We start from the raw sequence: 24383 nt of genomic DNA, 5'->3' as shown, positions 1-24383 counted from the left end.
GCCTGGCTCACGTGACTGCCTGACCGGCGAGTCTGCGACAGTTGCTGCTCTTGTTCCCTAGGTCCGCTCAGCACAACAACGTCGTTAACGTAATGGGCAAGTGTGGTATCTTGTGGGCGGGAAGGGGATCAAGGTCTCTGCAAACTAATTACCACCTAGGGCTGGAGAGTGGCTCTGTCCCTCAGGTAGGACGGTGATGGTGTTGTGCTGGCCTTGCCAGCTGAACGCAAACTGCTTCTGGTGGGCTTTACAGACAGGTAAGGAGAAACAGGCATCTGTCAGACCAAGAGCTGCAGACCAGGTGCCGGGTGCGTCATGTGCTCGAGCAAAGCCCCATATTTGGTACGGCAGCTGCAATTAAAGTCACCATTTGGTTAAGCTTTCCATAATCTACTGTCATTCTCTAGGACCCATCTCGTCTGTACACAGGCCAGACAGGAGAGGGGGAATGGGGAAGTGGTGGGAATCACCACTCCTGCATCTTCCAAGGCCTCGGTGTGCCACGGATCTCCGCAATCCCTCCAGGGGCCGTGCTGCTGCCACTCAGTCTCCCCAGGTGGAGGCCGCCCTCTGGCATCCACTGGCCTTCCCCACCATCACAGCCCTCACTGCCCAGGTCAGGGAACCACTGTGGGGAATCTGCCAGCTGCCAAGTATGTCTATGCTAATCTGCATTCTGGACCCGGGGAAATGACCACAGGATGGGTTTGAGGACCCACTGGGAGTTGCCCTGAGCTAAATCTCTATTGGTCACCTGACCTCCACAAGCCCCTGCTCTAACGAGAGGGCCAATAGTCACTAAAAGGTCTGATTTTCTTTTCCCCAATGTACTATTAAAATGATAGGCCCGGGAGCCAGCAGATGGCATAATGGTTATGTTGCCGGACTCCCATGTGGCTGTTCACAGTTTGAATCCTGGACTTGGTAGTTTGAAAATTGTGCTGGGTATGTGTACGTGCATGCCAAAGATCCCGGGAGGAGAATGGAGAAGGAACTGCAACGTGGCCATCCCCACTGGGGAGTGATTTCTCACTTTCCCTCTCATTGTCTTTGTCTCTCTCTGTCTCTGTCTCTCTGTCCAGTGAGTGCATGTGCCTTAAGGCAAACACCTCTAAAGAAAAAAAAGAAAGACAGGCCCTTTAGGGAAGAACAGGATAAACATATATATATATATATCTACATGTATTATTTTTAAGGTTTTCCTATAGAGTGTGTGAGCTTGCCAAAGAAAAGACACAGACACACACACAAACACACACACAGAGGGGAAAGTGAGAAATCACTCCCCAGAGGGGATGGCCACACCGCAATCTCTTCTCCATTCTACTCTCGAGATTTTCAGCATGCATGTACATGTGCTCAGCGTGATTTTCAAGCTGCCCGATCCGGAGCTCAAACCACACTCGGCCATGTGGGAGTCTAGCTCCTTTTCCTCCACACTATCTGCTGGCCCCCAGTATACATTTTCAACAGGGCACTGAGATCCTCCCCTTCATTCAAGGGAGGTCAATGAACTGGCTCAAGCCTGGAAATCGACGGAAGGGCCCGACTCTGTTCACCTACTCTGGACGTCTTCTGCTCGTACAGGTCTAGTAGGAATTTAGTCAGCTTTCTACCCACGCCCCTTCCAGGAGCCCCACGCTTAACCAGCCAACACCACAGATCACCCTGAGTCAGGCCATTCTGAGCGCTACTTTGCCTCTGCTGTCCTCCACAGTCACTATGCCCACCTGTCTTTCACAGCTGAATGTCCTCACCTGCCCCAACGCCGCAGGATCCGATGATCTGCAGCGCAGTCAAGTTTTCCAGCTGAGCAACTGCTGTCCCCGTGCGCCTATAGTCAGGCCATCGCAGAGCTCTTCAGGGATGCTGGAGTCCCCTGACAGCGCTATCTTTCAAAGTACTGGTCAGGGTGTGTTTCTGGACCCTCCCCGGTGGGTGAGTAGGTTTTGGTGAGAAACCCTCTTTAGCATTCCAGTCTTTTCTGCCTTTGAATCCCTCCATCCACAGCAAAACAAGGAAGATCAGGCGTGGCCACCTGGCTCATGGGGGGGGCCATCATTTTTTTGGTTTTGAGAGATTTTTGCTATAGGGTGTGTGCGCTTGCTGGAGAAACAAAGACAGAGGGATGGAAAATGAGAAATCACCACCCGCCCCAGGGAATGGTCATGCCACAATCCCTTCTCCTCCATTCTCCTCTCGAGATCTTGGGCATGCACGCACAAGAGCCCAGCCTGAATTTTAAGTCACCAGGTCCAGGCCCCGAACTGTGGTCAACTACGTGGGAGTCCGGAGACGTAACCACTACACCATCTGCGTCTCATTGGGACGTCTTTTGATTCACGTTTTAGCCTATCGACCCACCAACCAGACCACTAGCACCTTTCCTAGTGTCCCAGCTGCAGCATCGACGCAGGCTCTGCTTAGGGACATACCCTTATATCTGGCCTGATCCAAAGTTATGTTCCCCAACTCCCATCCCATACGCCTCCTGTCCATTCTCACATGTTCTCGTATGTTCTGCCTGTGTGGAGGACAGAAGTCAAGGCGTTCTGGAGTGTAGCACACCTCTGCCAGGTCACTCTGCACCTTCCCTTCAGGGGCTGTTGGGATCTGAGTCTAGTTATGGGTCTGAAGACGAAGAGGGGCATGAGGCGGGTCCTGAGGAAAATCAGCATGGCCTTGCTTGGCAACTCTGGGGTAGGGGGCTCAATGCTGTTTCCTCAGGAAACAGGGAACTCAGCCCTCAGACAGAGGAGGAACGCCCCACTGCTGTGGGAGAGGGGGTGCCGTGCAGGGCTGGGAGACCACTTCCACTGGCACACAGGACTCACGGGGATTCAGTGTCCCCAGCCTCACCTGGGTCTTCCCACACATCCCTTACAAATGTGCGGATCCCACTTGCACTGACCAAGCCCTCCTCCCTGCCTTTTTTTGGTCAGAGGGTGTATGTGCTTGCCGGAAAGAGACAGAGACAGTGAGAAAAAGAGGGAAAGTGAGAAAGCAACTCCCATGGGGAATTATGGCTATGCCATATGCCCTGCTCTCCCCATTTCTTGCTCCCTTCAGGATTCCGGGTACACACACACGTGCCCTTAGACCACAGTCGGCATTGGCCATGTGGCTTTCTGCCCTCCACTACTGTACCACCTGCTGGCTCCCTCTGCCTTTGATCCTTACATCCCGACAAGAATGTGTTCCTCTCTAGCTGTGAAGACAAAGTGCTCATCTCAAATCAGCACATTAACTTGGCAGCCCAGAAACAGTTACAGCAGGACCCCAGATTCAAGTCCCAGCCCTGCCACTTCCCGCTGGATGACCCTGGAGAGGGGCTTCCCTTCTAGAGCTTGGTCTCTTTGCTATAAAATAGCTGAATTCATGCACACACAGAGTTCACAGCGGGGCCCCAGTGAGCTCACAGATGAGGAAACTAAGGCTGAGACGGAGGGTCGTCAGAGAGGGCCCAGGCTGCTGAGACAACCTGAGCTCAGCTGCTTCCACCAAGGTCTTGCTGTCTCAGCCGAGCCCGTAGCTAAGAGAAAAGGGCCTGGGTGTGTCCTCAGTGGAACTCCAGCATCTGCCACAAGATGACCTGGAGCGGGTGGGGAGCTGCCCCAGGCACTCAGGGCCTGACAAACCCTGACCAGTGGAGGTGGGCAGGCTGACAGCCTGTAGGCTGTAGATGGTCATGGCCAGGCTGGCCAAGAGGAGGATCTCTGGCACATGTGGAGGCCCCAGGGCTGCTGAGAGAACCAGTACAGGGAAATAGGCCATGAGAACTGGAGTGTGAGTGTGGTCCCACCTCAGGTCAGTTCTGCAAAGGGCTCTGGATCCCCCACCAGCCGACCATGGCATTCATAAGGACTGGGACACAGCTTGGAGGTGCCACATCCACAGGACGGCTGAGCCAACCACCCCAATCTTGCAGAGCACGCGGGGTCAGGCCCCAGGTTGGGCCGGAGCTGTGGAAAGAGCCCCACTTCTTACTCTGGAGAAAGACCCCTGTGCTCCACAGTGGTGAAGGCCCTGCCCCAGGCCTGTCCTAGGGGCTCCTCTCATCTTCTGCCCCCACCTGCCTCCTCCAGGTCCCTCCTCCGACCTGGAGCCCTGCCGGCACCCCACCTCAACTGTCCTTGGTTACTCATCCCTGAGCCCTCCGGCCCCAGTGACCTTTACTCACATCACCACATCAGACCCCACAGCCGCCCAGAAGTCGCCTCACCTTTGCCAACCATTTTGCAGATTGGGGAGGAGCTTAACCAGTGGACAGCTTGGGAGCCCAAGCTTGTGAGGACCCTGCTTTACTGCCCCTCCCCCCACTGTCCTGGGTGTCACTCAGGCCCCCTCCACACCTCTACCTGCACCTTTTTTTAAAACAAAAAGAATTATTTATTTATTTATTTCCATTTGTTATTGTTAGTTTTTTTTTGTTGTTGTTGGTTTTTTTGGTTTTTTTTTTTGATGAGAGAGAGAGAGAGAAAGGCAAAGTGAGAAAGCAAGCCACCCAGTCCGGGACTTGAACCATGGTTGGCCATGTGGGAATCCAGCGCCCTTATCCACCACACCACCTGCTGGCCCCTACCTGCACCAGGTGTCCCTTGGTCCCAGGCCTGACTCAAGCTGCCATCCAGCCTGAAATCTACCCACCCCAGATCAGCAATCAGGCCAGTATCTCCGGGCCCCTTCCACTGCAGACTCCGCTTCTCAGTTCTCCTTGGCTGCCGGGCCCTACAGGACAGCGTCTGACGAATGCACAGGACGGAGTCAAGGGGAGCCTTCCATGTGCGGACAGCAGAATGACAGTCCATTCGGCACTACTGACTAAGCCTCTGTGGGCACAGACGTCTCCCAGGGACCAGAAGGAAAGCCTTGCTCTTGGGGCACTAACTCCAAAGGAGGTGCAGGCCTTCCCGCCAGGCTGCCTGGGTGCCACTTACCAGGTGGGGGTAACAGGCAGAGGATGTAACCTGGGGGCCTCGGTTTCTTCATGTGGGGATAATCATAGTTCCCGCCACTCAGGCCTCTGTGATTCAGTGGCCACACTCTGTGGAGGGTAGGAACACACCTTCACGTGTGGCTGTGAAGGTGTGCGCTCTGGAAGTCCTCCCCAGCCGTGGTGGCCGTAGGTGAGAGGGTGAGCTAGCAAAGTCGCGTCAGGATCTAGGTCCCTTCCCCACATCACTGCAACAGCCCTGTCTGCTGCCCTCTACAGGACACAGCCCTCGTCACCCACTCTGCTTCCCCAGAGCACAGATCCTCATCTGTACACTCTGCCCTCTCAGTGATGGGGCTTTTCCTTACCTGCCCCCAAATTATTTTTTTTTTTTTTTTTTTTGAGAGATATTTTTGCTATAGGGCGCGTGTGCTTGCCAGACAGGCAGAGAAAGACAGAGAGATAGAAAGTGAGAAATCACCCCCCAGAGGGGATGGCCACGCCGCAATCCCTTCTCCTCCATTCTCCTCTCGGGATCTTGGGCACGCACGCACACGCACGTGGCGTGAGTTTAAGCCACCGGGTCCAGGACTTGAACTGCGGTCGACTATGTGGGAGTCCAGCGACATAGCCATTACACTAACGGCTGGTCCCCCTGCCCCCAAATTCTAAGCCCTACCAGAAGCTAGGCTGTGTGGCTCTTGTTCACCAATGACAGCAGTGATAACCATAACAGCACATATTACAGAGCGCTGTTTCTATGCCAGGCACTGTTGTAGGTGCTTGAAAAGCAGAAACTCAGAGCCAGCAGATGGCGTAGTGGTTACATCACTGGGCTCCCACATGGCCTGCTGTGGTTTGAAGAAAGAAAAGCAGAAACTCATGAGCTCCTCACAGCACCTGGCAGAGGCGCGCCCTGCCCTTCTCACTCCAGAAGTGGACAGGAAGGGATAGGGGACAAGCAACTTGCCCAAGGTCACAGCAGAGCTAGGAGAGACCCCCGGCAGTCGGCACCAGGCCAAGGGGCCTTTCGGTCACTGGGGGACGAGCGAGTGGTGACCAAATGCTGCCAACAGCCTCCCGACCCTCCGACTCCGGAAAGGCACACCACGGTGTCCCTCCCAACTCCATCCCGGCACCGGCCCGGCTCAGGCTCCCAGCTCACCGTCTCATAGTCCCGCAGGGCGGCCCGGAACTTGCCCAGCGCCATGTTGCTGGCGGCACGGCGGTAGTAGCCCTTGATGTACTTCTTGTCGATCTCGATGGCCCGTGTGGCGTCACCAAGTGCGTAGCCATAGCACTCGGTGCGCAGGTAGGCCAGGCTGCGGTTGCCGTAGTAGATGGCATTGCTGGGGTTCAGCTCGATGGCCTGGCTGTAGAACTTGATTGCGTTCTCGTAGTCCTTGGCTGTGGAGGGGAGGAGGTGTGAGGCAAAGCTGCTGCCACCAACAAAAGCAGCCCTAGGCGGGAAGCAGCTGGTCTTCCTGCTCACAGATGCGGAAACTGAGGCCCACCGCTGAGCTCAGAAATGCTCTTCTTGCCCTCCTCCCTGTCCCAACTCTCTCTCCCAGCTCAGGCCTCCTGTCCTCAGACGTCTCAGGGCCTGCCCCCGCCCAACTACCATCCACCCGAGGCCCACACCAGGCACTACTCCCTTCAGTCAGGAGGGTCTTAAAGAGTCCTCTCCGCGATCTGGACACCACGTTAGCGACTGCCAGAGCTGAAGTCTTACCCACGCTAAGGAGTGTGCCCCGCACCCCCTGGCTGTGCAGCTCCCCACAGCAGGTAAAGAAGCCCAGAGAGAGTCAGGCGGAGAACAGGACGAGGACTGGGAACCTGCCAGGACTCCAGGAGGAGGGGATGGATCAGCAGGCATGAAGGGAGGAGCAGCACAGCAAACCGGAGGAAGGTGCTCCCACAGAACGGCCGTGCCAAGGCCCTGAGCTGGGCAAGCCTTGTCTGAGGACTGAAGCTGGTGTGCCTGGGGTGGAGTGGACTGGGGGAGTGGAGGAGATGCAGGCAGAGGGGGTGGGACAGACGTCCCAGGCCCTGACAGCCTCAGTGGGGCTAGACACTAAGTGTGAAGTGACAGGATGCAGCATGTGGCTGAGAGGAAAGGTCAGACTTGACCTGGAAGGAGCCACAGCTGAGCCCTGCATCTACGTCCTGACCTACGGCAGCCTCCCGTCTCTGTGCTCGCTTTACAGACACGTCACAGAGGTCTTCTTCAAGGTCGAATGTCCCCACAGAGCCAGACTGGCCCCACCCCATGTGCCATGGGCAGGCGGGAGCGTGAGGCCTGGACAAGTGTCACGCAGCACGTCAGTACGAGCCCCCTTGCTGAGCCCCAGGACAGCTGCGTTACCCCGTTCTCCAGGCACGAGGACAGAAGCGCAGAGGGGGAGGCCGTGCTCAAGGTCACACGGCAGTGGAGGGCAGAATTCTGGGCCTGGCCAAGACTGAAATGCTCCCACTACCCCAAGCCGGGTGGGCCCTGCTGGAGGCCTGGGCAGACAACCTGGGCCAACCCCTGGCTCGGCCTTCTTCCTTGAGCAATTTAGTGGTAGAGAGCACTCCTACCATTCTAAAGGGAGCTCTACCACCAACCCTTCACTTAATTTCATCCCAGAACGCTTTTCTGAAAAATCATGGCTTTTTTTTTTGTCTTGCCTGATTATTCTCCATCTCCCCGATTTGAGCCTAAGCTGAGTGAGGGAAGGGCCCTGTCCGTCTTGCTTCCATGAGCTCTTGCCCTGTCTGGGGACACAGTGGTCCCCAGCCCTGCTCTCACAGAACCCAGAGCCCAGTGGAGAAGGCAGATAAGTCTCCGGACGGTGATGACCAAGACTGTTTAGGGCTGAGGCAGCTCAGAGGGGACACCAGAGCTGGGACTGAGAGGATGACAGTCAGTTGAAGAGAATGGAAGAAGGGGGTTCCACACTCCATGGATGGTTCCAGAAGGCAGGCAGGCAGGCACAAAGACGCAGCGACACAGAGACTGACACTATACCTAGGTCTTGGAGGTATGTCCAGGAACGTAATGACAATGTTTGTTGCCAGGCTATCTCCAGGCAATCTTTGCAACGGCTCAGATGTCCCATCCCTTGGGAAGCCTTCCTTACCCCCAGGCTGGGTCAGGAGCACCTTCTGGGCTGCCTCAGCCCCGGGACGCCTCGATCCAGCCCTGTGCACTCTGAGCTGTCACTACTAAGTGATGGGTGTTTGAGCCCGAGGAAGACGGGGCTCAGGAATTCCCAGAGACAAGCGAGGGCAGACCGAGGCAGCCCAGCCCTGGCCCACCCGCCCTGGAATGCCAGTGTCTTCGAGGACTCTTCCAGCCTGGCCGTGTTCCCGAGGCCGGCCGGCCAGCTCTCATGGGTGAGCGTCACTTACTCGAGAGGCACGGGGTGAGAGCCTGGCCGAGCCTGACAGCCGGGCTGCAGACCCGAACCCCGACGGCAGGCAAACAGCCTCCCCTCCAGGCACAACTGCTCAACTGAAAGCCAAGTGTCACAGCCGGCTGGGCCTTGCTGGGTGGCTGTGGGGCTCGAGGACTCAAGGACAAAGGGGCTGCAGCAGAGGAAGCCATCAGCAGACACTGGAAGGAGGGAGGCCGACGAGGAAGAAATGAGGGGAAATGGGCGGGGCCGTGCCACACGTGCCTGCCACTCACCAGATTCTGGCCCTGCTCGTGTGCTTTATGGGCACGTTTAATCCTCGACAGCGCCCATTCAGAGATGAGCAGACTGGAGCACGGAGAGGTTCAGTCCGTGTCCAGAGTCACAGGGCGGGTAAGAGGACGAGCAGACTTGAATCCAGGCAGCCGGAGCCTTGGCCGTGACCTTGTGCTTCTCCCCACAAACTCTCAGACCCCGCCCCGTTTTCCAGAAGGCAGCACTGGCCCAGAGCAAGAGGAAGACAGCGGCCGCTTCCTTTGGACTCAGACCAGAGGCAATGTCCCAGCTCTGTCCTACAAGACTTGAGTGGGCCTGAGCTCACAGGAGACACAGCCAGGGTGCCCTCTGAGCTCCCTAGTGCCCGTCTTCCTCCTGCTGGGGCCCCTCCCATCTCCTCTCCTCCCCTCCCCGCCAGGGCCAGGTCAGGTCCTGAACGTGGGCGCCAAGCACATGGCGAGGAAGGGGATATCCGGGCCCTGCTGCTCATGCACACCGGCCTTGGCGGAGTGGTTTCGCTTCTCTGGGCCTCCGCTTCCTCCATAAAACAAACAGACCTGCCCTACCTGCCTTCATGCGCCCAGGAAGGAGGGAGCCCACTAGCAAACCAGGCCCTGGGGCTCAACTGGGGCCGGCTGTAATTACTCTTTTTATTGCTGTTCCGCCTCCCAGGAGGCCTGGACCAGGGGGCCTGTTGGACTAACTCGTGCCAGGCACCTGCTGCCTGCCCAGCCCCAAGGGCTCCCCCAGGGCTCCCGAGAGCCTGGACAGAGGTCCTGGGAGAAAGGGCTCCCTGCTTCCCAGAATCTGTACCTAGCCCAGTTGCAACTCCAAATGCTGCTTGGCACGATCCCCAACTCTGGGACAGCCCTACCTTCCACCCCATCACCCGTCTTCCACGTGGAGATGGCCTCGTCCCAGACACTCCAACCCTCAACGCCAAAGCCCTGCAGCCTGGCAGTCACTTTGTTCGTCAAGCTGGCCTCCTGAACACCTCTCAAACCCATTCACTCACTCCCCTTCCCCGTCCCACCCGCCTCAGCCTGGCCTGGGTCCGCTGCCAGGGTCCTGCCATGACTCCGCCCTGGTCACCCATACCCAGTCCTGTCACTCCAGGGGGCGCTTCTGAATACAAACCTGAGCCTGTCCTCTCCCAACCCCAGGACCACCTGTGGCTCCCCCAAAACCCCTGGCAGATAACCAGGTCCGACTCACCCCTGCTGGATCTGCTTCCTGAGACCTCACCAGACACTCCTCTGCCCTCTCCACTCCAGCCCCACTCACCTTGGGCCTTTGCCACCTGACCTTTGTTCTCTCTGCCTGAAGTCCTGCCCCCTCTCCAGGCCACTCTCACTTCCTCTCTGAAACACCTCTCTTTTTTGGGGGGAGGTTTTTGCTATAGGGTGTGTGCGCTCGCCATAAACGCCACAATCCCTTCTCCTCCATTCTCCTCTCAGGATCTTGGGCACGCACGCACACGCGCCTGGCGTGAGTTTAAGCCACCGGGTCCAGGACTCGAACCACGGTCGACTACATGAGAGTCCAGCGACATAGCCATTACTCTAACTGCTGTTCTCTGAAACACCTCTCAATCAGTTCCTTTCCCTCCAGCCCAGGTGGCCCCCCCACCACCTCTCCCCTGGCCACCATTCTAGTCTTCACGGTCTCTGGCTTTGCTCCGGCATCTAGTCTCTGTATAGTGGCTGAATCAGACCATGATGCTCCTTTCTTAAAACTTTCTACGGCAGGACCAGCAGATGGCACAATGGTTATGTCACTGGACTCCCACATGCTCGATCATGGTTCAAGTCCCAGACCAGTGGATTGAAATTTACACTAGGCATATGTACGTGCGTGCACAAAATCCCAAGAGGAGAATGGAGAAGGGATTGTGGTATGACTATCCTCCCTGGGGGGTGAATTCTCACTTGCTGTCTCTCTGGCAAGCACATGGACCCTATAGCAAAAATCTTTCTAAAACAAAACTATATATATATATATATATGACCTTCCATAGCTCCTCGCCACTCTCAGGATGACACGCATACCCCCAACTTGGCTCCAAGGCTCCACCTCTGGCCTCATTTCTCTCGGTCCTGCCCTTCCTTGCATTGCTCCCATCTGGCCACACCTGCCCACATTAAATTCTGTTTCTGGTCCTACTGGAGGCCACCTCTCCACCAGGGCTCTCGACCCGCCCCCTCATCTCCTTCTCTGTTGTGTGCCTCTCCTGCCTTCTACAGACTCAATCCCCCTTCTCTGCGGACCCACGCTCCAGTCTCTTCTCACCTTGACAAACAGGCAGCAGCCTCCCCTGACCTCACCCACCCCCCTCCTGTCACTCTCCAGGCTCCGTTTCCCCTCAGGATCAGACAGCAGGAACACTTGGCAACTTTCACTGTCTGTCCTTCTCACTCCCATTCATTTTCCACTTTTTTAAAAATAATTTTGCTATAAGGTTGAGTGTGCTCATGAGAGAGAGGGAAAGCGAGACAGCACCCTCTGGAGTGATGGCCACGTGGCAGTCCCTTTGCCTCCATTCTCCTCGCAATTTGGGGCACACCCCCAGGCCTGGTGTAACCTCCCATTCACTGTCAGTGCCCTCCCAACTGGCTACCACTCGGTCATTCCCCAGCAACTGCCCCTGTCATCGTCACACTGACCTCAGGGAGCCAAATCCAATGGTCAGTGCATGGGCTCGCCTTGGCGGCCTCTGACCCAGAGCACTCTCCTAGAAGCACTCTTCTCTCAGCTTCCTGGCACCTTTCCTGGCTTTCCTTCCACTTCACTACCCATTCTTCCTTGGCCCTAAACATCAGCGTTCCTCAGGGCTCCATCCTAGGGCTCCTCTGGACTCTGTTCCTAGGGGACAGCATCCTTTCCAAGGACATTTTCAACCATAGGCCGATCATGCCCATGTTGTTCTCCAGTCAAGACTGGCCTACGTTCCTACTCGATATCTCTTCTCAGAGAGCTGAGAAAAATTCAAACTCATCTTTGCAGTGATTCCTAACACCCTGCATGAACTGGCCATCCTCACAGTCTCCTTGCAGACAGGCTAAGGCCGCGCCGGCCTCCTTGTGTTCCCCACCCCAGGGCCTTTGCACATGCTGCTCCACCAATGCAGAACATTCCTCCCTAACTCCCCTTCTCCGAGTTTCAGCCTCCATGCCTCCTTCTCCTTCTTAAGCCGTTCCTTGACCTCCCTATCCAAAGCAGCCTCTAACCTGTATTCTCTATTGTATCACCTGCTGCTTCCTCTCAGAGCGCTCATCTCGACGTGTGAAATGTTTTACTTACTGGTGTTTCTCGGTGTCTGAGTCTCCTGCTAAGTTACGAGCTGTCTCAGGGCAGCGCCACATTTGTCGCATTTGCAGCTGCATCCTCCCTCAGAGCCCAGCGTGGTCCTTGACACAAAAAGCAGGTGGCCGGTAGCTGTTTACTGAGTCAATGAATGAATACACGGCCCACCTCTCACTCTTTTTTATTTTTTTGAGAGGTTTTTGCTATAGGTCTCATACACTTGCCAGAAAGAGACAGAAAGTGAGAAATCACCCCCCAGGGGGGATGGCCACGCCACAATCCCTTCTCCTCCATTCTCCTCTCGGGCGGGATCTTGGGCACACACGCACACGCGCCAGGCATGAATTTAAGCCACCGGGTCCAGGACGTGAACCGCGGTCGACTACATGGGGGTCCAGCGACATAGCCATTACACTAACTGCTGGTCCCCTACATCTCTTGCCCAAGATCTTAAGTTATGCTGTTCTTACTGTTCCCTCACCTCTGTTCCCAAGAGCCCCACAAGTCCCTTTTCCTCAGGTCACCCCAAATCTGCTTCCTTGCCCCCTCCCAACCTAATGACCCATTGCCCAACCCCACAAGTCCCTTCTCGACTGGGGCTGTCTCCCAAACCCCCACTTGGCGGCACCCATCGCAGGTCTCCCACTCGGTAGCGCCACCGCTCCCTCACCACATGTCACTACTTGGTGGCGCCCTCTTCAGGTCTCGCCTCCAGGTAGCACCTCTCCGGGCCTCACACTCGGTAGCACCGTCATTCGGTCCTCCTCCCGCCCCGCACCAGGTAGTGCCCGCCTCAGTCTCCCCACTCGGTAGCACCCACTCCGTCCGCCACCTCTAGGCACTGCCCTCCTCGCACAAACCCACCTATGTCGCCCCTTAGTAGCGTCATCCCAGACCACCCCACGCCTGGTCACTTGGTAGTGCCGGCCCCGCGCCCGGGCTGCTGCTCCGCGTTGCCATGGTTCCGCGCGGGCCCGGGCACCCCTGGGCCCGAGCCGCTGTCCACCTTCCCCGGCCCCCTCTCGGGAGGACGCACCTTTGAAGTAGTCGTTGGCCTGCGTCTTGAGCTCCTCCGCCCGCTTCAGAGCGCCATCAGCAGGGGGCTCGTCCCGGGGGGGCTCAGCACACTCAGTCCGCTCGCCCTCCGCCATCGCCATGCCGCAAAGCGACCCCCACCCTGGCAACGGCCGCCAGCGGCACCCGGCCGAACCGTCGCGAAGGAAAGCCGAGTGGCTGTGCTGCTGCCGCACAAGTGTCGTAAAGCGCGGGCCCCGAAGGCGTCCTTCGCGCGCCTGCGCAGGACCCTCTTGCCATAGAGCCCGCGGAGGACAAGGTGACCAGAGGGTCTTGGGACGGCGCCCCTCCTAGAATGAGCCAATAGGAAAGGAGAAAAGGGGCGCGCGGGGAAAAGAGGCCCGGCGTGGCCGCTGCTCCCAAAGTGATGGTGTTCCGAGGCTGCAAAAGTTTCTCGGGTCTTAACGTGGGGGTTTTCCCGCTGTCCTCTCCGCTTCGTGAACGGGTTGCAAATGCCGCTGGCGGGTGTGGCTGCTCCGCTAGGCAGTGCCCTGCTCAGCGCGGAGCGGGAGCCGGAGCCGGGCGTCCGGCCCTGCCGCCAGTTACCTGTGTGACCTTGAGCAAATCTCCCCTCCTCTCAAGAGCCTCAGTCACCCCTCTGAAAATGGGTGGTTTCTGAGTTTGAACCTGGACGGTATTTCCAAGTTAGGCACCCCTGATCCCCAAGTCCGGAGTAAGGCTAAGAAGTGTGTTGCACCATCATCTTTCTCCCTGCAGTGCTCCCCAGACCCTGCAGAGTCTTTAACACGACTCTCCACTGTTTCTTGCGTTTCCTCTGGGATGAATCACAGCCTGAGCTTCTGCTGCTTGCTTTCAGCCTCTCTCGTTCGTTTACCGTCCATATGGCATCTAGACGGGTTTGGGGGTGGGGGGAGTAATACCATGGTGTACCCCCCCACCCCCAGTGTCTTAGGAGGAAAGCTAAGCTATTTTTGATGACCTCAAAGATGAGATAGTCTAGACCGGACCCTCCCTCCCCTAACACTATACACCCTTCCAGTCCCTCCCCTCCAAGCCCTTGGTCTTATGCCAAACTGTAGCTCTTAGTCCTTTAAAGCTCTGATTCCCCTCCTCCAAGCACAAGCTATCCCACCCCAGACCTCTTATGACCCCACTGTCAGAGTGACCCCACTTCTTTCACTGTCCCTTAGCACAGCCAACAATCACCCTGAAGATAGATACTAATATCAAATCCATTTTATAGGTGGAGACACTGAGATTTACCCAAGGTCACACTACAAGAAAAGGGGCAAAGCCGAGATTAGAATTTTCCTCATCTTTTCTTCTTTTTTTCAAGTTTTTGCCATAAGACAGGTGAGCTCACCAGAGAGAGACAGAGAGAAGGAAACTGAGAAATCTCTCCCCAGATGGGCACACTGAATCCCGTCACCTCCACCCTCTTGGGATTTTTGGCACTCAAGCACTTTAGGGACATGGTCCAGGGCTTGAACCATGGTCAGCCATGTGGGAGTCCAGCCCCTTAACCATCATGCCACCTACTAGCCCCCAAATCCAGTGCTCTTAATTTCTCCTTTACTGTCTCTGTATGTACCAGAACCCATTCTCTGGGTTAGAATTTTTTTTTTTTTTCTTTTGGTCAAGGGAGTGCAAAAACTGCAGTAATACTGAGTCATTGGAAAAGTCATGATTTTTTTTTCAATGTTTTCTTTTTTATTATTATTTAACTTTCTTTTAATGTGATCAGAGAAGGAGAAGAAGAGAGAGAGAAAAAAGTGAGAAAGCAAGCTGCCAGGTCCAGTACTCAAACCGCAGTCGGCCATGTGCGACTTAACCACCTTAACCACCATGCCCCCTGCCGGCCCCCTCTACGTTTTTTCTACCCAAAAATGCATCATGACTTTTTCGACAACCCAATAGATTTGAATTGTGGATTCAGTTCAGCTCAATCCTTTCCCAACTGTGTGACCTTAGGTAAGCGATCACCCTAAGTCTGTTCTGTTCTCTGTAAAGTGGGGATAATAACAAGTCTACCGTCTAGGATTAGAGAATAATTTGATCATGAGTATAGTGTTTGGCAGAGGGTTTGAAAGACTTTTTATAGTCACTGCATTTATTATTATTATTATTTAACTTTATTTATTTAATTTGACCAGAGAGGGATAGAGTGAGAGCGAGAGAGAGGGAAAGTGAGAAAGCAGGCCACCAGGTCCAGAACTTGAACCGTAGTCGCCCATGTGGGAGTCTAGCACCCTTGACCACCATGCCACCGGCTAGCCCCATAGTCACTCCGTTATATACACTCAGAGTGAGGCAAAGTGCCTAATGCTATCATAGGGCAGAGGGATTTTTCAGGGAATTGTGGGAGGCCTTACCCAACTGGAGCAGGCAGGAAAGGCTTCCTGGAGGAGAAGGTATCTGAACCAAGATTTGAAGTGTGAGTAGGAGATGACCAAGTGAGGGGAGATATGAAGGGAAAAGGACTTTTTTTTTTGGAAGAGATTTTTGCTGTAAGGGTGTGTGTGCTCGCCAGACAGACAGAAAGCGAGAAATCACCCCCCAGGGGAGATAACCACATGGCAATCCCTTCTCTTCCACTCTCCTCTTGGGATCTTGGGCATGCACGCACACGCGTCCTGCATGAGTTGTAAGCCTCTGTATCCAGGACTCAAACTGCAGTTGACTATGTGGGAGTCCAGTGATATAACCATTACGCCATCTGCTGGCCCCGGGAGTAGAGCATTTGAGCCAAAGGGAACAGCAGGTGCAAAGGCTCAAAAGTGGTTTTTTGGGACCAGCAGATGGCATAATGGTTACGTCACTGGACTTCCACGTGGCTAAATGCAGTTCGAATCCAGGGCCTGATGACTTAAAACTCACGCCAGGTGTGTGTGCATGTGTACCCAAGGTCCTGGGAGGAGAATGGAGGAGCAGGGCTTGTGGGGATTGATTTCCCCCAGAGGGATGGCCAGTGATTTCTCACTGTCTATCTCTCTGGTGAGCACATACGCCCCTGTGGAACACAGAAGGGGTCTGCGGGTGACGTGCAGATATTTGACAGGCACCCACCCACACGTGAATCTGGAGACACAATCTGCCTCTTTCACACGCATGCTCACTTAAGTACAGAGGATTGTATCACAGAGACTCACACTGGGACCCAGAGTCACAGAATGAACTAGTCTCACACATACACATGGAATCACGACCTCTCTCCCGCACACGCACATACACACCAGAGTCACAATGCCTCCCACGCGTGGGAACACCAAACCGCACGGCATCCAGAAGCACACACAAGACAGAGCCATTTCACCCAGATCCTAACACACAGGTAGAAGGACGTGTTCATAGAATTATGGCACATGACCCACAGTAGACACAGAATGGCATCACCAGCGGACACACAACCCACGGAGGAACACAGGACCTCATGCACACACGCAGTCGGGAGGTCACATGGACATTCGGCCATCCAGGGCGGGGACACTCCTTGGCGCGACTTCACAGATGAGTCACACACAGAAATCGGTGCCTACCAAGGCCAGGTTTTTATGTGCTGTAGAGGTTCATGGGTTTCGGAGCCAGCATGGCTGATCCAGTCCCTTCCCCGCCCCTAGTCCAGTACAGTGAACGCCATCAAGGACCCGCGTTACCCACTGAGGGAGGCATCAGGTCCTTTCTCTGCCCCACCCCATAGCACCAATCTGGACAGGCGACTCCCTGACGAAGCAGAGTGAGCAGCGCCTTCTGAAATGAGGGTGAGTGGGACTGAGAGCGGGAGGCCTTCTCCTGTGGGAGACCAAGAGTAGCACCATTGTAGAGAGGCAGCTGAGGAGCAAAGAGTCACAGAAACGGTGGCAGGGAGCAGAGCAGTCTGGCCTCTCTCCCCGCCTGCAATATGTGGTAGGCTGTGCGTGTGCCTGTGCGGCTGGAGAAGTCTCCTGGATTGGAACCTCCCGGGGGTGAGGGAGTCCCTGGTCTCCCAGACACCTGGGAGAAAGTCAAGGTAAGTGAATGTCTGAGGGCTGGGGTGGGGAGTGCACATGGCTGGAGGGGCACGAAGGCCATGAGGAGGGGGCAGAGGAAGGGAGCAGGGCTGGGAAGACTTAAGGCTGAAGGTAGGAGCTGTGCGAGTTCAGTAGGGTGGGAAGCCCAGAACAAGGTTAGGAGGCAAGGCCTGGAATGAGGGAGTCAAGAGTCGTAGATTCAAAACCAGAGGAATCTACAGGGTGAAGTCTAGATTCTAGAACTGGAAGTGTAGGGAGGCTGAGTTCTTGAGCCAGAGAAATTTGGATCTGAAATCAGGATCTGTAATCAAAGACCACTGGCAGCTCTAAGATCTAGAGCAAGTAAGATTTACAGAGCAAGGAGTAGAATTAGAAAAAGGCTAGAGGAGACTGTGTTCTAGAGCCAGAGGGCTTTTGGAGTTGTACAATCTAGAATCAGCAGTTGAGGGGCTATATGATCTAGAACAAGAGGAATTTTCTTTTCTTTTCTTTTGAGAGGTTTTTGCTATAGGGTGTGTGCGCTCGCCAGACAGACAGAGACAGAGAGACAGAAAGCAAGAAATCACCCCCCAGGGGGGATGGCCATTCCACAATCCCTTCTCCTTCATTCTCTTCTTGGGATCTTGGGCATGCACGCACACACGCCCGGCGTGAGTTTAAGCCACTGGTCTGGGACTCGAACTGCGGTCGACTACTCCAGCGACATAGCCATTATGCTAACTGCTGGTCCCAAGAACAAGAGGAATTTTTAAAGCAAGGTCTATAATCAGAAGATGTTTGAAGGCCGAGCTCTAGACTCAGGGTGATTTGGAGTCCTAAGATCTAGAGTAAAGGGCAGTTGGAAATGGTGAGGTCTAGAACCAAGGAAGCTTATAGGATGGGATCATGGGATCTAGAACCAGAAAGCATGTATAGCTTGGCTCTAGAACCAGAGAAATAGCAAGGCATCAGAATTGGGATCAGAGGAGCTTGGAGGTTGTAAGCTCTAGAGATTGTATGGTCTAGAACCAGTGGATGGTAGAGGCCATGAGATCAAGAACCAGAGAGAACTAGAGTGCTGTGTGGTTCTAAAAGAACTGGTGATTAAGACAAGGCAGAAAACTCACTTTACTGCCTTTTTTTTTTTTTTTTTTGAGAAAGCAAGTCTTTGGAGCGTAGGCAGGTGAAAGAAATGAGCTTGGCATCATGAGGCGTGAAACTAAATGATTTGGAAATTAGTAACTCTAGATTCGGGAAGACTAGAACCAACAAGAAGCTTGGAGCTGTGGGGTCCATGCCTAGAGGAAGTGATCAGTTATAAGATCTGGCATCAGAGGGAGTCGGAGGGTGTGAGATCTAGAACAAGAGGCTTTTATAGGGAAGTCTAGAACCAGAGAAAAAGAGTGAGTTCTAGAACCAGAGGATTCTGGAGGTAATAGACTCGTGGGCCAGAGTTAGAGCGTGTGAGGCCCAGAACCAGACAGTTTTAGAGATCACCATGTTTTTTAAAGGCAGATTGGACATCACAGGGTCTCCGACTCAAAAGAGTGGAAGCTTGTGAGAGTTGGAGCCAGAGGGTTTTGGAGGTGGCAGAAGGTGTGAGGGTCTAACCCAGATCGTGGTAGAGGCTGTGGAGTCTTGCACCCACGGAGGCCGGAGACTGTGCAGTCTGCAGTCAGCAAAGGTCAGGGTTCGTACGGTCTGTAACCAGGGGAGGTTGGAGGCCGTATGGCCTGGAAGTAGAGGGAGGTGGAGGTTGCCCCGAAACAGGAGGCCTCAAATGCAGTCAGTGTCCGGGCAAGGTTAGGGGACACGAGGAGCCCACAGTGGGAGAGCGGGCAGAGTTGGGTGGCAGCCTGAGAGGCTGTGGCCTCAATCAGAAGTCGTGAGGGTGAGGTCTGGTCCAGAACCTCCCCACCAATGACACCTGAGCGGGGGGAGAACAGAGTCCCACACTCACGCGGACCCCAGGCGAGTCATAGTGATTAAAAACATACCACGAAAATAGCAACAATAGCGATGGTACAGAAGGACAGGAAAACGCGATTACAGACATCAGTACTCCCAGAGCCCAGAGACACAGGCCTGATCCCACCCTCCCCACCCCTCACTCCCCAAAATAAAGCCAAGAGAGTTGGAGACAGGAATACGAGGTAACCAAGTGTCAAGAACCCCAAGGGAAGTCCTGAGAGGAGGAGGGGGCTGGGAACCCCCTCCCAGAGGTCGCTGAGCTGAAAGCACCCCACAGAGGCCCCGGAATGGGAGCGGGGGTAGGGGCTGAGGTAGGCCCGAGGTGGGCAGGGGGCGCTCGGAGGAGAGAGAGCCCTCTCCGGGCGCCCCGTCCTGTGCGTTGGCTGCCGGCTTGGAGTGTGGCTGAGGTCCTTTCTGGGGGAAGAGAAGGGACACGGGAAGGGGGGCTGGCTCAGTTGGCCTGGGCCACGCCTGCCGCTGGCTGGACACGGCTTCGGGGCCGGGCAGCATCCTCGTCCAGGTAGAGAGGGAGCAGCGAGGGGCCAAGGCCTGTGGGGGAAAAGGAAGGGTAAACTGGCTGAGAAATACCACCCCAAGCGGTCTCCCCTTCCGGGGTGGTGAGGCCAGCGCGCCTGCATTCCGAGGGCTGGGAAGTCCGGGGCTAACTCCGCTCCCGGAGTCTCCCTGCGGTGTGTGACACCGTGGTCCAGAGCCGCAGTTCAGAGCCAGACACTGAATCCCGGCTCTGCCCTTTGCTTGCCGTGCGACCTGGGGCAGGTGTCTGTGAGCCTGTGCCTCAGGCTCCCCTCTGTAAAATGGGCTGAAACAGTCCCTCCCCCTAGGACCGCTGTGAGGAGAAGTGAGTCCGTGTACAGCGCTGGGAACAGCCACGAGTGCTGGTGAGCTCAGGAGTGAGCTGTGGTTACCCACGGACTCACCCCAACCTCGTCCACGGGGATTTACTCATTCAAAACCTAGGTACTGAGGGACCGGCAGATGGTGTAATGGTTACATTGCTGGTTCAAGTCCTGGACCTGGGGGCTTAAAACTCACGCCGGGCGTGTGTTCGTGTGTGCCCAAGATCCCGGGAGGAGAAGGGATTGCGGCATGGCCATCCCCCCTCCCCCAAAGGGGGGGGGGGATTTCTCACTTTTTGTCTCTGTCTCTCTACTGAGCTCACATGCCCTATAGCAAAAAAAACAAAACAAAACAAACAAACAAAAAACAAAACTAAAATCCTGGACTGGCCCTGTGGCCTGGTAGTTGACAATCAGATGCCACAGAGCCAATCATGCAGTTTGAATCCTGGACCCAGCAGCTTGAAAAACACACCAAGGATGTGTGGAGATGAGCCCCAAACCCAGGTGGGACCACGCCCCATCAGCAGGTGCTTTCTCCTTCATCTCTCTCCAGAGGGGGCACTCATCTTCTGGCAATTAACAAAACAAAATAAAAACCTTCACCCAGAGCGTCCCCTTGCCTTGCGCCCACCCCATCCCCTGCAGACTGATGCGTGCCCTCCGTTTCCTGGGCTTGCTCCTCAGTGACGTCTTTCTCCCTCTCGAGAACGTCAGCTCCCCCAGGCGGGGCTTTCCGCGCGTTCTGTTCTCAGGGCTCTCAGCACCAGGACAGGGCGTGACAGGACAGGACGCTGTCATTCCCCACATGTTTGCTTCACGTATGAAGGTGGGAACAAATCAAAGGACAGTGACTGTGGCTGGAAAGGAGGGCGTGAAGCAGAGTGCTCTAAGATCAGGCAGTCGTCAGATCCTACAGGGACCTGAGTCCCACATGAGGAGGCTGATCTTTCCCTGGAGGGTACTAGGGAGCCACGGAAGGGTGTGGAGCAGAGGAGGACCAGGGTTAGATTCGTGCTTTGGGAAAAATCTCTCTAGATGATGTCTGGAGGTTTCAAATGGGGACATGCTTTTTTTGATTGAATGAATGAATTAGTTTGTTTATTTATCTATTTATTATTTGCTATAGGGCACAAGCGCTCACCAGAGAAAGTGAGAAAGCAAGCTGCCAGGTCTGGGACTTGAACTGTGGTCGGCTATGTGGGAGTCCAGGGCCTTAACCCCCATGTCATCTGCTGGCCCCAAGGGGCCACGCTTTTGATAGTTGCACTGAAAGATGCTAATATCGGGGGTCTTCAAACAGTTCATGGAAGGAGACAGCAAGTGGGGTAGTGGGGAAGCTACTAGACTCCCACGTGGCCAACTGAGGTTTGAGCCCCAGACCTGGTGGCTTGGAACGCATGCTGAATGTATGTGCGTGCACGCCCCAAATCCCAGGAGAATGGAGGAGAAGGGATCGCAGCATGTCTGTCCCCCAGAGGGGTGATTTCTGACTTTCTGTCTGTCTTTCTCTCTGGTGAACACATGCACTCTATAGCAAAAATCTCCCCCAAAAAAGTTCATAAGGGACTAGCAGGTGGTGTAATGATTGTCACTGGACTCCCACATAGTCGACCCCAGTTCGAGTCCTGGACCCGGTGGCTTAAAACTCCTGCTGGGTGCATGTGTGCATGTGCCCAAAATTTCAAGAGGAGAACAGAGGAGAAGAGACTGTGGCGTGGCCACCCCCCTGGGGGCGATTTCTCACTTTCTGTCTCTCTGGCAAGATTCTCTTTAAAAAAAAAGTTCACACAAATGCTTATTATAAAAAGACTGCATAGATTTTTTTCTTTCCACCAAACTAAACTCTTACTTTAATTCAATTCGTCCATGAACCTTCTGAAGTCCACTTGTACTAACCTGAACACAAGCAGCAGCTTGTCTCGTGCTCTGTGGAGGGGCCACGGGAGCCAGGACACCACCCGGCCCCAAGGTGGACGTCTCCCGAGCGCTCACTACATAACAGGTCTGTGCAAAGCTCTCCATGCAGCATCTCCAGGAGCCCTCAAAAGCCCTCCTTCAGGTAAGAACTACTACAATAGCCCCATCAACAGAGGGGGAAACAGGCCTCAGCAGCACGAGCTTTTGCAGTGCCGCGTGGCTGACATGGCCAGGGCGTGACACAGGCCCAGCTCGCTCAGGCCGCAAAGCCTAATCACGTTCAGACTCGGGAAACCTGGGCTCTGGCCTGGGTTTGGCTTCCACCCCAAGGGGCAGCCTCGGCAGGCCCTGCCTCCCTGAGGGTCCCTCTTTAACCCCACAGTGCCCATGAGAGGAGGAGGGGCCACCTGTTTCCACCAAAGTCACCTCTGGGCGTTGACCGTCCCCTGCCACCCTTGGGATGGCTTTATCCCTCTCTCAGCCATCCAGGGCACCTCCTGGGGGGAAGTAGGACCCAGAACCTCTTACCCAGCTGGCTGCTCACCCAGGGGCTCACCTAGGTCCAGGAGGGGGATTCTGGGGTTCTGCTGGCTCACCAGGGCTGGCCTTCCTGTCAGAAGGAAGCTCTGTGGGAGAGACAAGACCCCCCACCACCATCAGCATCAATACGCAGGGAAGGGAGGGAGAAGGGCCCCGCGGTAAAATGCAACACTCCGCAAGCCTGGCCATCCGGGAGGGCTCTGGGGTCACATCAGGCACACGCGTGGCCTGATCGGGGCTGGCCGAGGCTGGGGTGGAGGGCGGGGTCAAGACCCCGTGGGGCGGTCTCTCACTCACGGAAAGAAATCAGTAAACTTGAAAAAAAAAAAAAAAAAAAAAAGCACAACCCTGGAGTCAAGAGGGTGCAGGGATTAAGGACATCATGGGGGGGGAGGGTGGTCAGCAGGTGGCATGGTGGTTAAGACACTGGACACTCCCATATGGCCAACCACGGTTCGAGTGCCTGACCCGGTGGCTTGCTTTCTCGCTTTCCCTTTCTCTCTGTGTGTGTCTCTTGTCAAATTAAAATAAAATGAATGATGGGACCAGCAGTTGGCATAATGGTTATGTCACTGGACTCCCATGTAGTTGACCATGGTTCCAGTCCCAGACCTGGTGGCTTAAATTCACACTGGGTGCATGTGCATGCGTGCCCAAGATCCCAAGAGGAGAATGGAGGAGAAGGGATTGCGGTGTGGCCATCTCCCCTGGGGGGTGATTTCTCGCTTTCTGTCTCTCTGTCTCTCTCTTTCTGGCGAGCGCACACACCCTATAGCCAAAACCTCTCCAAAAATAAATAAAATGAATGAATAAATAAAATCAGATAATTTTTTTTTTTTTAAAGGGCATCGTGGGACCAGCAGTTAGCGTAATGGCTATGTCGCTGGACTCCCATGTACTCGACCGCAGTTCGCGTCCCGGACCCGGTGGCTTAAAACTCATGCCAGGCGCATGTGCGTGCGTGCCCAAGATCCCGAGAAGGGAATGGAGGAGAAGGGACTGCGGCGTGACCATCCCCCCTGGGGGGTGATTTCTCGCTTTCTGTCTCTCTGTCTCTGTCTGTCTGGTGAGCGCACGCGCCCTGTAGCAAAAACCTCTCCAAAAAAAGAAAAAAAAAAAAAAAGGGCATCGTGGGGGATGAGCAGCTACTTGTCAGCTGTGTGACTCTGGGCAAGTCCATGTCCCAGACATCCTCTGTATGTCCTCCCAGAGCCTCGCTCTCCCTTCTTCCTCTGCGCCCAAGGGGGTTGACGGCCTGGGGACTGTGTGGCAGTACAGTCCTGCCTGTCTGTTCCCACCGCCGGCACAGCTAACAGGAGGCACCAGCAGGTGGGAGGAGGGAGGCGTGGGGCATCTGTTCTCTGGCCGCTTGGCTGCTGTCGCTGTGGGTTGGCCATGTCCCTCTGTGGAAGGGTTTGGCCCTGATCAGGTAACCCTTCCTCTCTCCAGGGTCCGGTGGCCCCCCTGTCCTGTGGCTGCAGGCCAGGGCAGCGCCAGCTGCTGGTGTTGCTCGCCCCAGGGTGCTACGCCAGTCCTTGCCGACCTCAGTACGCTGCCCACGGCCTCGCCGGCGGCCCTCCTACTGGATACCCGCACCGTTCCACCTGAGCCTTTCTTCGATGTACGTTACTACAGTGTAATGTATATAACGGTACTTCGAGAGGGTTGTGAGGAGTAAAAAATTAATCGTGCAAGGCATTTAGTGCATTCGGTGTCTGGCACACGGTCGGCACTCGGTAAAGGTAGGCTGCTGGCATTATCCACCACATCCCTCATGTCCAAACGGCTCCTGGCAGGACCAGCAGTTGGTGTAATGGCTGTGTTGCTGGATGCTCATGTAGTCAGCCATGGTTCAAGGCCTGGACCTGGTGGCTTAAACTCACAACAGTGCCAGTGCATGTGTGTGCGTGCCCAAGATCTCAAGAGGAGAATGGAGAAGGGATTGCTGCATGGCCATCCCCCCCCCTCCGAGGGTGATTTCTCACTTTCTGTCTCTCTGTCTCTCTCTTTCTGGTGAGCACACACGCCCTATAGCAAAAACCTCTCAACGAACAAACAAACAAACAAACAAACAAACAAAAACACCTCCTGGAAAATGAGGAGCCAGGACACTCGCGTGGGCACTAGGGAGCCATAACGGTCCCAGAGGGAGGCCTGTGGGAGT

The 24383-nt window shown here is 55.2% G+C and overlaps 2 protein-coding genes across 2 annotated transcripts in view; both read right to left on the bottom strand.

The window, feature by feature from the left end:
• The window catches only part of PPP5C (protein phosphatase 5 catalytic subunit), a 34959-nt gene extending 21801 nt beyond the window's left edge, over positions 1-13158 (bottom strand). The window contains exons 1-2 of the mRNA XM_006142099.3: positions 12947-13158; positions 6099-6340 (exon numbers count right to left, since the gene is read on the bottom strand). Coding sequence (XP_006142161.1) covers positions 6099-6340; positions 12947-13067 — 363 coding nt within the window. The 5' untranslated portion in view covers positions 13068-13158. The remainder of the gene's footprint in view (positions 1-6098; positions 6341-12946) is intronic.
• Positions 13159-18067: 4909 nt separating this feature from the next.
• Positions 18068-24383, bottom strand: part of HIF3A (hypoxia inducible factor 3 subunit alpha) — a 42421-nt gene continuing 36105 nt past the window's right edge. Inside the window, exons 14-15 of the mRNA XM_006142098.1 lie at positions 22236-22305; positions 18068-19451 (exon numbers count right to left, since the gene is read on the bottom strand). Of these exons, the coding sequence (XP_006142160.1) occupies positions 19354-19451; positions 22236-22305 (168 nt within the window). The 3' untranslated portion in view covers positions 18068-19353. The remainder of the gene's footprint in view (positions 19452-22235; positions 22306-24383) is intronic.

This window comes from Tupaia chinensis, unplaced genomic scaffold (genome assembly GCF_000334495.1).
Source record: "Tupaia chinensis unplaced genomic scaffold, TupChi_1.0 Scaffold000067_1, whole genome shotgun sequence".
Taxonomy (NCBI): Eukaryota; Metazoa; Chordata; class Mammalia; order Scandentia; family Tupaiidae; genus Tupaia; species Tupaia belangeri.
The sequence above is the reverse complement of the archived record's forward strand: the minus strand, read 5'-3'. Positions and strand labels throughout refer to the sequence as shown.